General features: G+C 35.4%; 1 protein-coding gene across 1 annotated transcript in view; it reads right to left on the reverse strand.

The window, feature by feature from the left end:
- Window positions 1-12,975, reverse strand: part of MTBP (MDM2 binding protein) — a 32,387-nt gene that overhangs the window by 13,968 nt on the left and 5,444 nt on the right. Inside the window, exons 8-16 of the mRNA XM_014253172.2 lie at window positions 12,579-12,713; window positions 11,696-11,790; window positions 10,845-10,917; window positions 9,126-9,243; window positions 6,123-6,296; window positions 4,910-5,023; window positions 3,456-3,620; window positions 2,997-3,090; window positions 1,203-1,358 (exon numbers count right to left, since the gene is read on the reverse strand). Of these exons, the coding sequence (XP_014108647.2) occupies window positions 1,203-1,358; window positions 2,997-3,090; window positions 3,456-3,620; window positions 4,910-5,023; window positions 6,123-6,296; window positions 9,126-9,243; window positions 10,845-10,917; window positions 11,696-11,790; window positions 12,579-12,713 (1,124 nt within the window). The remainder of the gene's footprint in view (window positions 1-1,202; window positions 1,359-2,996; window positions 3,091-3,455; window positions 3,621-4,909; window positions 5,024-6,122; window positions 6,297-9,125; window positions 9,244-10,844; window positions 10,918-11,695; window positions 11,791-12,578; window positions 12,714-12,975) is intronic.

Raw genomic sequence — 12,975 nt, forward strand, 5'->3', positions numbered from 1 at the left:
AAGGTACTCTCTGCTATAGTGCTTCTCTGGAGGCTTTGAAAAAAAATCGAAGACTAAAAAAATAGATCTTTGTAGTGAAAAATTATTCACTTCTTTCCCACACAACTAGTTGGAAGGAAAATATTTTCGTCAAAATTCTAAATCTTCTGCACTCATTAACAACCCAGTAGGAGATTCTAAATCTTTACAGCATGTTTTCTAATTTGCTTGAATTCTCTGCTCAGAACATATTAAGTTTTGTTTCAAAATTTCAGTAACTATTTTACAGAAGTCTCAAAAATCCTACAGAAAATCCAAAATATTACGGAACCTTTCCCTCTCACAAGCACTCGTATGACATATAATGAAGTCTGAAAAAGGATCAAGGGCTATATCAAATAACTGCATCATAGTTTCTATTATTCAGTATTAAAAAGGTCAACAAATATAATTGTAGTGACTGCAAAGACTGTCTTGCTTACCTAGCAGTCTGTGACAGACTGCACAAATAGTAGAGGCTCTGCTTCTACAAACACTATCTGACTCCTGTAGAGTCTGGCCTTAAATCTAACAGATATTCAGATCCTGAAAACTACTCCAGTAACTCCATGTATCTATCTTCCTGCTGAAAAAGCAGAAGTTAATATACTAATAATTACCAGCAGACACACTAAGAATGAATACTTGCAAAGCCACCAGAGTACATAAGTTTCCTTCAAGAAGTACTTTACCACATAAAAAGCATGACAGGGAACAAAGACGTTTAAATAGGCTCAGCAATTTCCTTTTCCTATTTTGTCTTCCCACCTAGACTCCCCTCCACTGAAAGAAATCACACCAAAAAAGTTACATTACTCTGCCACAGTAGCTTCTGCTTTACTAGAAATACTAGTAATACTCTCTTGGAAATAGACACATAGGCAGCAGCAGCTTAGCAGAGCTCTACCAGTAACACTTGTGCTTCAGGTGATTCTTTTGTTGTTTAAATGCCTAGGACCAAGATCATCATCTCCAGCCATTTCAGATTCTGAAAGAACTAAATAGCAATACTGATGGGAGACAAAAACAGTTGATTTCACTGGCAGGCATGTGATGTAAGGATGTTGCAAGTTAAAAACTCCAATCCAGTTATGCCATTCTGTGACACCCATTCCACCCTTATTTACATGTCCCTACATCAGCTCTGAGTGTGGTCTTCAGTGGCTTTAACAGGCTGATCATACCGCTTGGGCACTTGGAGTGGCTGGAGATCCCCCACGGGCAGCCCTTCTGGGGTGAAATACTTCAGCAGCTCTTTAGCATCCAGCAGGGTCAGGGACTCCCGCTGGCTGTCTTTATGTCCCAGCAACTGCTCGGACGAATGTGCAAACAGAGGAACTCTGGAAAAAAGGAAGCAAGGAAAGATCAGTCTAAGATTCTTTTTTTTTTTTTTTTTTTTTTTTTTTAATAAACTCATGGTATTTTAAAAGATATTAAATCATTGCTGCTCTGGAGAAATTAAACTAGCACCAAAGTAAAATGAACAAAGTTGCTCCTTAAGAACATTCACACAAATGTTCATGATAAAGAACATGATAATTGGTGTAAATTCTCTAACATTTGACTGAAGAAAGTAATTTCTTCAAGAATTTAGAGTTTGGTGATGACATACAACATAGGAAGAAGATTATTCAAACCTTTTTACTATTTTAGGACCAAAAATTGGTTCCCATTAAAAAAATATATACAATAGACAGGAAAGGAACCATGAAGTCACTACTGCATACAACCCTCCATTCTCTTTTAGTGTCTTCAATCAAGTATATCAAAGTTCCCCTTTTCTACTATAAGGCAAAACATTATATCCTGATGCAGGATAAGAAAGATAATCAGTTCAGATTATGAGCAATAAAATAAACACTGACTATGTGTCAGTGAACAGAAAGGTCATTCAGGAAGCTTTTCAACAGCTAATTAAAAGGAAGAACTTTGCCCGTTTCAAAACAAAAGCCAGTAGTAATAATAAGAATAAGAATACCACCATGAGAATGCTAATGTGAGAATTTATCATATGCAGAACTCCAGTCTAAGCCACGGCAAACTACTGTACTTGAAAGAGGGAAATGGGATGGAATTGACTCGGAAGAGGACAGTTGGACACTTGGCTCTACAGGTCTGTCAGCATGAATTTTACCACCATAGACCATTAAGTCACAGAATCACAAAACAAGCTGAATTGGAAGGGACCACAAGGATCATCAAGTCCAACTCCTGGCCCTGTGCAGGACCATCCCCAAGAGCCACACCATGTGCCTGAGAACATTGTCCAAACTCTTCTTGAGCTCTGTCAGGCTGGTGCTGTGACACTTCCCTGGGGAGCCTGTTCAGTGCCCAACCACCCCCTGGGTAAAGAACCTTTTTCTAATATCCAACCAAAACATTCCCTGACAAGTGTTATATAAGAGAGAGCTGAACTGAAATCAACAGGCTGCCTTAAGTGACACAAAGATCTACGGGTTTCATCTGAACAGCACTGAAGGCAAAACATAACTAAATAAAAATTCCAAATATAAAACCAATAGGCTCTTTGACTTCAAAATTACTTGATACAGGATATTAAGTACTGACTATGAAATACAAGGAGATTAGAACACATTGTACATGTTGACAAAAACAACTAAATTATCTCTATTACTTAGGGTGTATTGGGAGAAAGAAAAGCTTTTGTATGTTTTCTGACCATGGCTATTATTTTCTAGAAGTGCCATTTTGGTAATTTAGTTTTAGAACTATTCTACTTTCAGCTAGATTCCAGTTGCATTTAGTCAATAAAAAATCAAAACAATACTCATTTAAAAACCAAGAAATTACACCTTTAGAAATTGACAGAAAAATAGTTTTAGACTTAAGCAATTATTTTCTTTGAAAGATTATCAATATATGTGAAAATGGTTTACACAGTGGTTATCAACACAAAGCTCCTCTACAGCAAAATTCAATGGCTACTCCAAAGAAAATCTCCAGTATTTTATTATTACCTCATTTTTTGCTTGTTTTTTTCAAAGTTTTCTAAATTCTGAAGAACGTGTCTTTCTGGCCACTCCAATGGATTTGGCTCCATTAAATCAGGCTCTGCAAAAAGTACATATTGGATAACCCTAAATAAAGAATCTTATTCCTTAAAGAAACAGATATACAGTCCATTATATTAGATATTCCTCAATTCATATCTCTGAAAGTATGTAAAAATCTACCTTATTATGCAATCAGAAATGTTTTCTGGAAAAATTTTTGTCAAGAAAGAAAAAGGAAATAGGCATTGCAAGGGTAATTTCAGCCTGCAAAATAAGTCTAGAAAGCTACTTTACTTTTCCTTCCATGTTTTCCTCTTTTGGTAAAAATACTTTATTCTTTTTAGCAAAATACTGACAACCAAAAAAATATTAAAAAACATCCAAAGAAAATAAACAGCGTATTTTGTAAATAAAAATACTTACCACAAGTCATAGTGCATGATCTGGTTTTATTGCAGACTTTCTGTAGAACGGGTTTAGGAAGACTAGTGCTGTACAGGGCCAAAAAACATTCTCTTGTAAGTTTTAATAAGCTTCTAAACTCATTGGTAGAAATAACTGCAGGCTTCTTGGTCAATTCCTTTCTGTCTATACAAGAAAAAATAAAACATATTGCATCTGCAAGTAACAACAACAGGAGCCTGCTAAAAAACAATTAAACAAGAAAATCCCCACCCAAACACAGTAAGACAAGCAAGTTAACTTGACACTTACTATTGTATCAGTAAGACATGGGTGGTTGATTCCAAAGAAAAGTGAAAAAAATAGCAGTTAGAACAGCTGAAGTGACACATGACTCATGTTTTTACAGTCCTTTAACTTCTGGGTTTATGCATTTCTGAGTACATCCAGGTTTGAATCCCCCAGAGACAAACACCTGGACTTGCTGAGACTAAAGCAAAGGGCTCCAGCCTGCAGAGCCTCCCACCCACCTGTTTCCACTGCTGTTGCAGGAGTGTGGCTGCACTGTAACTGAAAGCCTGTTCTGGGCTCTTCGATCAGAATATCAAAGGTCAGGTAATTCTCCTATGATTTAGGTCCCCCAACTGAGTTCTTTAATGGAAATGGGTGACCCACTCAAAAGAAACTAAAACACAAGCTCTAAAGCTGGCCAAGCAGGCCCATCCTCAGGGCTGAGCCAGACAGGAATCTGAAAATAACTGAGTCAGCAGGGGGTGTGGGGTGGGAGACAAGGCTACTTACAGAAATCTTATTTTCTTTAAGCTACTATTCTGGTAATGAGAATACAGCTAAATTATCCCCACAGCATGCCATTTTCAATAAGCCAGCCAAACTCTCTGAAGCATTTTTTCTTTTAATTGAGTCTCTTTATGCAATGGATTGAAGATGGAAAAAAAAACGGGACACTCAAATGTACTTCTCTGCAAAGCCATAAAAATCTAAGGAAGGATGATCTTTTAAGTTATCATTATGAACGATGCATCATGATAAATCTAACAAATCTACAATCCATGGTGTTCCTCTGCTGCTTAAAACTTTTCAAATAAAGAATAAAAATTTAAAAAGCTGAAAAATCCAAACAAGAATTCTTATTTTTGTAGAAAGCATATCCAGCAGTAAATAATTTTGGGGAAATCATCACAGAATTGCACAGAATTATTTCAAAGCTATGCTCAAAAATTCTCTGTAGCAACCACCAACACTAGTTCTTCCATTATCTGTCAGATAACTTCCATTATCTGACAGATAATCATGGATGTACTTCAAAGTTTAAAAATAAACTTCTGCTATTTCTTCACAAAGTGATTAACACACTTGGGTTGTCAAACAACTTCAGTTTTTGAGGTGAGCCATCCCATCCAACCTGAAATAAAGACCTTTTAAATACTAGTTTGAGAATGACCCCCATTACTTACTGAGATACTCCTTCAAGGCAAACACTTGGAGACGAGACAGTTTTGTTTCTCTCTGTACAATCTCCTCTCCACAATAGCATGGCAGAGACTTGATAAAGTCAGAAATATGAAAGTCTGTCCAAATTAGGAGAAATCTTTATTACAAATCTCTTTTTGGAGTCATCACTTAATAAAAGATATAAATATAGGAAACATAAAAATCTCATATTCAAAGGAAATGACCAGACTTTCAAATATGGCTAATCATCGAAAAACCACACAAATACATTCCAGTTGAAGAGATGCCTGACTAGTATTTTTGAATTTCTGTACAAAACCAGTATAATGATAACACAATTAACATGACTAACACTTAAAGAAGATAAAAAGATCCTAAGTTTGATACCAGGAAAGAAAAGTTTTCTCCCAGCATATGGTCAAGGACTTTCAGTCTTCTGATGCTGTACTAATGGGATTTTAATTAGGATAAATGGCAGAGTAGTCAGTCATATCACATACAGATTTATTTCAATAATAAGGAATTAAGTGGATAAGATGCAGGTCACTGTGCTCCTTTCCTTTGCCAGTGTTATTGAAACAAATACAGGAATTAGTAGAGTTATCTGGTAGGTGTAGCTGTAACATGACAACTACTCCATGATAAATGGCTGCACACCTGCTCCTGCCTAGTGGAGCAGTTAGGATAGGAGTGCCAGCTCATACCCTAAAGACTGCAGTAACATGGACATCAGCAAAAGAACTGAAGGTAATAACAAAACTCAACTTGTCCACTGGCCTTGAAGTTTTTATTTTAAATCATCTGTGAAACAGGATTTTCAAAAGATATTTACCTAGGTTTTTGGCATGGGCTGGTCAGTCTTTACACCAACAATACACACTTTCTAAACTTTAAGCTTTCACAAATTTGTTTTGCATTATTTTTATCTGTATGTCCCTTTACAATAAACAATTTTCAACTAATCTCAATTATGAGAAATGACTGACAATAACTTTGCATAATCAATTTTAAAAATATAGTAGCAGTAAATTCTGTGAATAAATAAGCTCTTATTATATTTTCTTACAGATCTGGAAAAATATTGTTAGAAGATGTAATATTCCTCCCGGGTTTCTCCCTTTTAATAGTGCCTGGAGTGAATAAAACGAACTTAAGAAATTTAGTAGCATTTGCCAGCATTCAGATACTCATTAATAAATAATTGATTACTCTTACCTGACTCTGTTTCTTCTGCTTTTGCCTTTAGCTTTCCATTTACTGCAGCAAGAGTGGCCATCCCATTGATCTGGCCAGCTGAATGAATCAAGGTTGCTTTACATCCTCCAGAGCTGTTGCCTTGTAGCAAGAAATAGTATCGGCAAGATTCTCCTTTCAGTTCAATTTCTGGAACTTAACAAATATCAGGACATAACTGTGAAACACCCTCAGGAAAACATCTTTAAAACAAACTAAAATCCACCATCAAAATTCTTTCGTTTGCTTTCCTCTGTTCTGTGAGAAATCTTGCTAACCAGCAGCCAAGAGAAGTTCTGTAATTGGGCTAAGTAACGGGCAAACCTTTAACTGGCAAAGTTACATTTTTACTATGAAACAATTAAGAGAAGTTTCTGTTCTGCTAGGTAAAAACAGGCCTTTTTATATATGTGCATTGAAATAATGTAAATGTTCAGTGGATGAACATACAACTGTAGAAGAAAAGGAAATCTTGTACACACTCTTCCCAAGGACACTGCATTATTCATTAATAAAAGCTTCACTCCCTGCTTTACCCTTGTGCCTGGATGAAAGATAAAGACAATCTATTTTTAAACACTGGCATAAAGTATGCAGTTTTCAAAGTAAATTAATGTGGGACCTGACAGTAACAGTGAAAGGATGGGTTTGCTATCTTTTCACACAGAAAAATTTTATAGCGCCTTGGTAGATATAGTAATCAAGACAATGAGTATCTCTTGATGTAGTAAATTTCAAAAGTAAAATATTTTAATCTCATAAGGTATTTGCAGTACTGACTCAAGAATTAACTCTATGGGAATTGAGTATTAATTAGTATCATAAATTTTTGTAAGCAACAAATAATATATTCCTGTGTTTGTTGAAAATGTATAGTTGGACACAGAAGGGAAAAGACTACCTCAACACAAATTCAGAGAAAGGAAAAAGAACAATAAAGATTCCAGAAATGTTGTCATATTTTCCTATTTTCCATGTCATTTGAAATATATTTCTTCTCCAGTTTATCTTGACATCTCAAAGATGACTCCTGATGGGTAAGCTTTTATGTCGCATTTTAATCTTAGCATTTAAGAACTACCAATACCAAGAATTATACTTCCCACAGATGGAAGAGATTAAGGATTCACAAATCCTTAGTACAGTCAGATTAGTGGTAGCTACTAAAAAAATCAACAGTTTTCAACCAAACAAGAAAATACATTCAGAAAGTCGTGCTTCTTCTCCTATAGTAAATATTACTCAAGAAGCTTAATAAGAACTTGTGTATTACTGATCACACAATAGTTAATACTTGTACAAAACCCTTCCACTGGAGCACAGGACAAATATCCTGCAGACACTGGGGATCTTGTGCTCATTTGACTGAATCACTACTATCTCTCCAATAAATACAAATGCTGCTGCTGTGACCAGCTCTATACCGTCTGTACTCAACCACTTTCAAACATGCAGAAAACTTTAAGTCTATATACTGCTGATGCCATTTGGCTTTTGCCTGTTTTCTTTTTTATGTTCTCTATATTCTTCACACATATGCTTTAACTCTGTCACATATTGTATCAATAGCTGATTTCCCCAGTACTTTTCCATGGCCTTTCCCTAAGCAGAAAGACAAAACAAATTCCAGCACTCCAAGCCCTGGGAAGTACAAGACCCCAGTGCTATCTTGGTTCTTCCTGAGAACCAAGGCCGAGAACAACTCTTCAAGATACATTCTCATGGACAAAGTACAACTGGTGCTGAAGCGGGGGCTCCAGAGAAGGGGCTTGGCCTGGGGGGGAATTGTCTCTAATTGGTGCTTTTTATCAATTATGGTAATTTCATAAAATCTATAAATGTACTCACCCCTGGGGGGGGTAGGCTTTTGTGGACATCTTTCCATAACTGCCTCTGAAGCCTTCAATAAAGATCCCCTTTTTTATTACCTCCCTGCTAAAATTATTTCATTTCCAGGTTGGGAAAAAGGCAACACTGCCAGCACCCATTCCATAATTAAGTTTCTTGTCCTGTTATACAAATCTTCCTAATTCCTCTCAATTTTTTCCTGTCTCTAAACCTGAAAAGATATTAGTCACCAGTATGAGCCATCTTCATCTGCATACTTGTTTAAAAAATTGTCTTGAGTTGGCAACAGAAATAGTCACTGTTCCTTGGAATCTATGTTAATTATGTATTAGACCATGTATAAATGAGATTATTTAAGAAGACAGAATCCAGCACTTCATCGTGTCTTAGATAAGTACTTCAAGCACTGGGTTACCATCAAGTTCCTTCTAGCCTGATGTTTTCAAGTGCCTACAAACCTCACAGTCACTGCTTGTACAATGCCTCCACTTGCAGGACACATTCACTGGCTGACTGAGAAATCTGCCCCAGCCTTGCTCTGCACTGATTCCCTTCTCCCACTTTCTGAATCAGATTCATAAGCACAGGGTATGAGAGTCAGCTGCCATCAGGACAGCCCTACAGGGAGCAGGCTCTCAATCACAAGTTTAGCACACTGGCTCCCAGGTGTATGGAGGCATTCAGTATTTCTTAATAGTCTATATTTTCCCAGGAAGAGATTGACATTAAATGCAAGTGCACTGAAGAACCTCTGGAAATGCTTAACGAAAAGGGAAGCACCTCAGTGAAGCAGACTGGAATTCCACCTGCAGAAGTAAACCTCTGTGCCATGGATTTTACAATAACCTCAGAAAAATGTGTGGAAACTGGACCTTAACTGACGGATAGGACACAAAAATGGTTTAAAGGAGACACCGTGCTTTCCCAAAGTGTGCCTTGATGTTACCATTTTTCTTCCAGAAGTTTGCATAGCTGAACTTTCATTCACTAAATCTTCTCATGTCAACGAAGATTTTACGATCACTGACTTCATTTCATTGAAGTTAAAAAGATAACCCCAAACATACAGAAAAAGTTCACCATATGTATATACACACACACACACACATCCATATAACCACAACAAAATACACATACCAGAAATGACCTTGGGTTTCTTAGCCATATATTCCTTCCATTTCTTGCTGCTCAGCTGGGCAGGAGATGGGATCACTACACTGCTTACATTACATGGCAATGTAAATAAAGCTCCCACCTAAGGCGAGAAAATATAAGACATGCAATTAGTGAAATCTGTTTTACATTTCATTCTTGAGCTACTGATTTGGCATTATTTCAAATCTACTTGAAATGAAGAAAAACATCTCAACATATCAGTCATTCACATCAATCAAAATGGAACTGCATTTGAGATAAAAACTGTAAAAACTGTGTTTACTTTTTGGTCCAATTGAGATATCATTAACTTCTGAATTTCCATTTCATACGTAAAAAAGTTATTTATTATGTATTGCAAGTGTCTCCATAACCCGGAGACACTTCCAAAATCCAAACATTTTTGTAGAGCAGTATCCAGAGTGAAAAGAGAATTCAAAGGTATAGTTGGCATCAGTGACTCTGCCTTCCTATGAAAAAGATTTCTTTTTTTTTTCCTTCCTACATATTACCCTTGTCCCTCAACCAGATACTGGACTATGTTTATGTTTCTATGTAGACTTCAGACCAATAAGCACTAGCAGAAAAACTGCAGACATATTTGAACACTCAAGCAATAAAGCAATGCTATTACAGGTACGAGAAAAGCCTACAAACATGCAATATTTTGAGTAGCAGACTGAAAAAAATCCCCATGAGAAATTGTTATTTTCAAAATATATTCAACTCAACATGTACAGAATCTAAAAAGTAACCTGAGAATGTGTTTTTGCTGTTTGGGTGTCTTCTTTAAAAAAAAAAAATAGTAGAAATGTGAGCCCTTCGATTGTAAAAAGGGTATGACCAAGTGTTCAGTATTCTTCAGTAAAATGAAGATTACCTGGGATATTTACCAATATAAAACCATTTTAAAAGATACTTTTGGTACAGCATTAGAAAAAGGACCTTTTGCTTTTGTGGCTAAGCTAATGGAGAATGGAGCAGCAGGGGAGAAAAAGAGTTACTAAAAACCTAAATAATAAACTGAAAATGAAACATACAGCCTGATAATGGGATACCATCTCCACAGTAAACAAAAAACGTGTTATTCATAATAACTGTACAACCATTTTTAAAGTGCAGGTTTTGTTTTGAATGACATAGATTTATTTTATAAACACTAGAAAACTTTCCTAAACAGGATGTATTAACTTGTATGTAAAGGTGATAGAATGTTCAGGAAAAACATCTTCAAATTAATACTGTGGCTATATGATAATGTCACTATCATTCTAAGGCAGAGGAGGGAGGGAGAAAGCAGGACTGTAAAGGTTTCATGAACTCTTTTTATCCAAAATCAGAATATGCCCATATAAAATAAAAAAAAACTTTCCATTTCACAGTAGCTAGATACATTTTGTAGGCTACACACATGCCCACCTTTTGCTAAAAAAATCAATAGCTCAATTATGATAGTACAGAAATTATCTGTCAGGATAGGATTAAAAATTAGAAAATCTTTTACAAGATTGAAACTCAGCAGCAATAAAGAGAAAACTTTTCAGTGGGTATGTATAGCATGGACCCTTGAAATCCATGTTTGCTTTAGAATTAAATATTGAAGAAGCTTAGAGACTAGATTTTAAAATATTATTCCTGTATCTTTTATAGGCAACATAAATACCTTCATTTTCCTGCTATACAGAAATAAAAAGTTTTTACCTTCCCAGAGAGAAAAGAAATCTGGTCCAGAAGCAGTGTAGATGTCTCCTCGGTATTCTTTCTTGACAGACTCCTGAACAGAACAGTTTAAGGAATCTCATCTTCACAAAGAACTATGCACCTCTATTCTACAAATCAGGTTACCATCATATCTGAAAGAAGCACTGCAAGCATCTAGTTTTTGATACTACAGTACCACAAAACATAAAAAACTCACCTTTCCTGGTAAAGTGAACACACTTGAAAATGTTATATGACAAAATACTCCACTGACATCTGTACTACAGGCTGACAGAAACGGATATTCATATATTCAAAATCACAGCATCCAATATTATATATCCTAAGGTATTACTGGTGCTCCAAGACTAATACCAAAAACACATACTTTTAAAAACCAATAGTAATATATCTCGAGATCTCTGCAGCACACACTGCAGAGAGAACTCCTCTGCTAAACCTTGCCACAGATTTTGCCACTGTACAATAAAAATATGGTTTGCAGACAAATGTTCCTAAATTGTGAAGTATGCTTCATTCTTTCATAAGAAGGCCTTGAGGCTTTTTTTAAACTTGCACAGAATACACATTTTTCTCTTGTTTTCCCACAAACAGCATGTACATCAACAGATGAATTATATGTGCAATAATATCAACAACACATGGTTATTTAAATGTCAAAACTAAAAAATCCAGTTGTGAAAAATCACTGTGACTATTTTGGCAGGCTAGAAAGGAATGAACCCTTGCCTATCTTCATCTGTCTGTTACTTGCATGGGTGGATGCTGATCTTTTTCTTTCTGGTATAGACAATTATCAGTAGTAGTTTAGATCCTTAAAAAAAGGATACAGCTCAAACTCCAGATCTGATATAAAAATGGAAGGTAGATCAGAAAGAACCACCATCTGTAAAAATTCCAGCGCAGGACCATAGTAATGAAAAACCTGAAAAGAGATCAAATTAAAACCTATATATAACACTATGTTATATATATGATGTTACGTCAGCTGAAGTTCCTCAAGTGTTTTGCTGGAGGCATTAGCCTTGCAGATAACATCTGAAACAGGAATAAAGGAATGCAAAAACATTTCACAACATCATACTAAATTATATTAAAAAAAGGAAGGTATTTAATTTTTGATAATAAATCTGACTTTGTAGAATGTCAACAATGTGCATTAAATGAGTTCTAATTGTTACCCAAAATAAAATATGATCTACCAGGAACAGACAAATGCAATACAAAATGTCCATGTTTTAACAATGAAAACAACAAACTCCAAACTGATACCAATTTTCATAATTCTCATTTTTGTGTTCATCAACACATATGATTCTGGAGTTCCCATCAATTATCTACTTCCAGGAGAAAATATGAAACAGCAAGAGTGTAAAAAAAAACCAAACCCAAACCTTTAAAATTAAGTGGGAAGGGTTACATAAATACAGAATTCATAATTTAACTATTTTGAGTATTAAACTGAACAAAGTCTCAATTTCTACTAAAAAAAAATCTGGTATTGTATCCCTAAGAACAAACAGATGGAGTCTTAAGGACCTGTTTTGACAATACAGATATACAAAAGAAGCATTCCTCAATATCCTTTATCCGATCATTACTTCTATACTTAACTTTCAGTTCTGACTAAGAATTCCCCAATTATTAATTTTCTCTGGAAAGTAAAACAGACAAATTCTAAAATTCAAAGAAAACATCAAGAATAATACTTGCTTCTGGCAAAGTATCAGTGTTCCTCAATTGCCACTCTTTCTTAGCAGCAAAGCAAGAATTTAATTTTGCAGTCCTGAATGTCTTGGCTGAAGTGCTCTTAATACAAAATTCTGGAAAATCTACTCCTGATCCGAACTGAAAAAAAAAAAAGATGACAATAAATGTATCAAAAAGAGATAAAAATTATTTCTCTTCAGCCAGTTAGATGTGTTATTATTTTTAACAATTAGTATTATTTTTTCTTAGAACTGTAAAATTAAGAAAAAATACTAGACTTAGATAACCAACTAGGAAATCTAAAACAGTAATGCTGAAAATGTACACAATGTCACAAAGCTCTCAGGTTTGCAGAAACATTAGACATATGCTTGCAACAATGACTTATACTTACATGACA

The sequence above is a fragment of the Pseudopodoces humilis genome, chromosome 1 (assembly GCF_049639895.1).
Source record: "Pseudopodoces humilis isolate 2021_Gansu_Grassland_sample_001 chromosome 1, ASM4963989v1, whole genome shotgun sequence".
Classification (NCBI taxonomy): Eukaryota; Metazoa; Chordata; class Aves; order Passeriformes; family Paridae; genus Pseudopodoces; species Pseudopodoces humilis.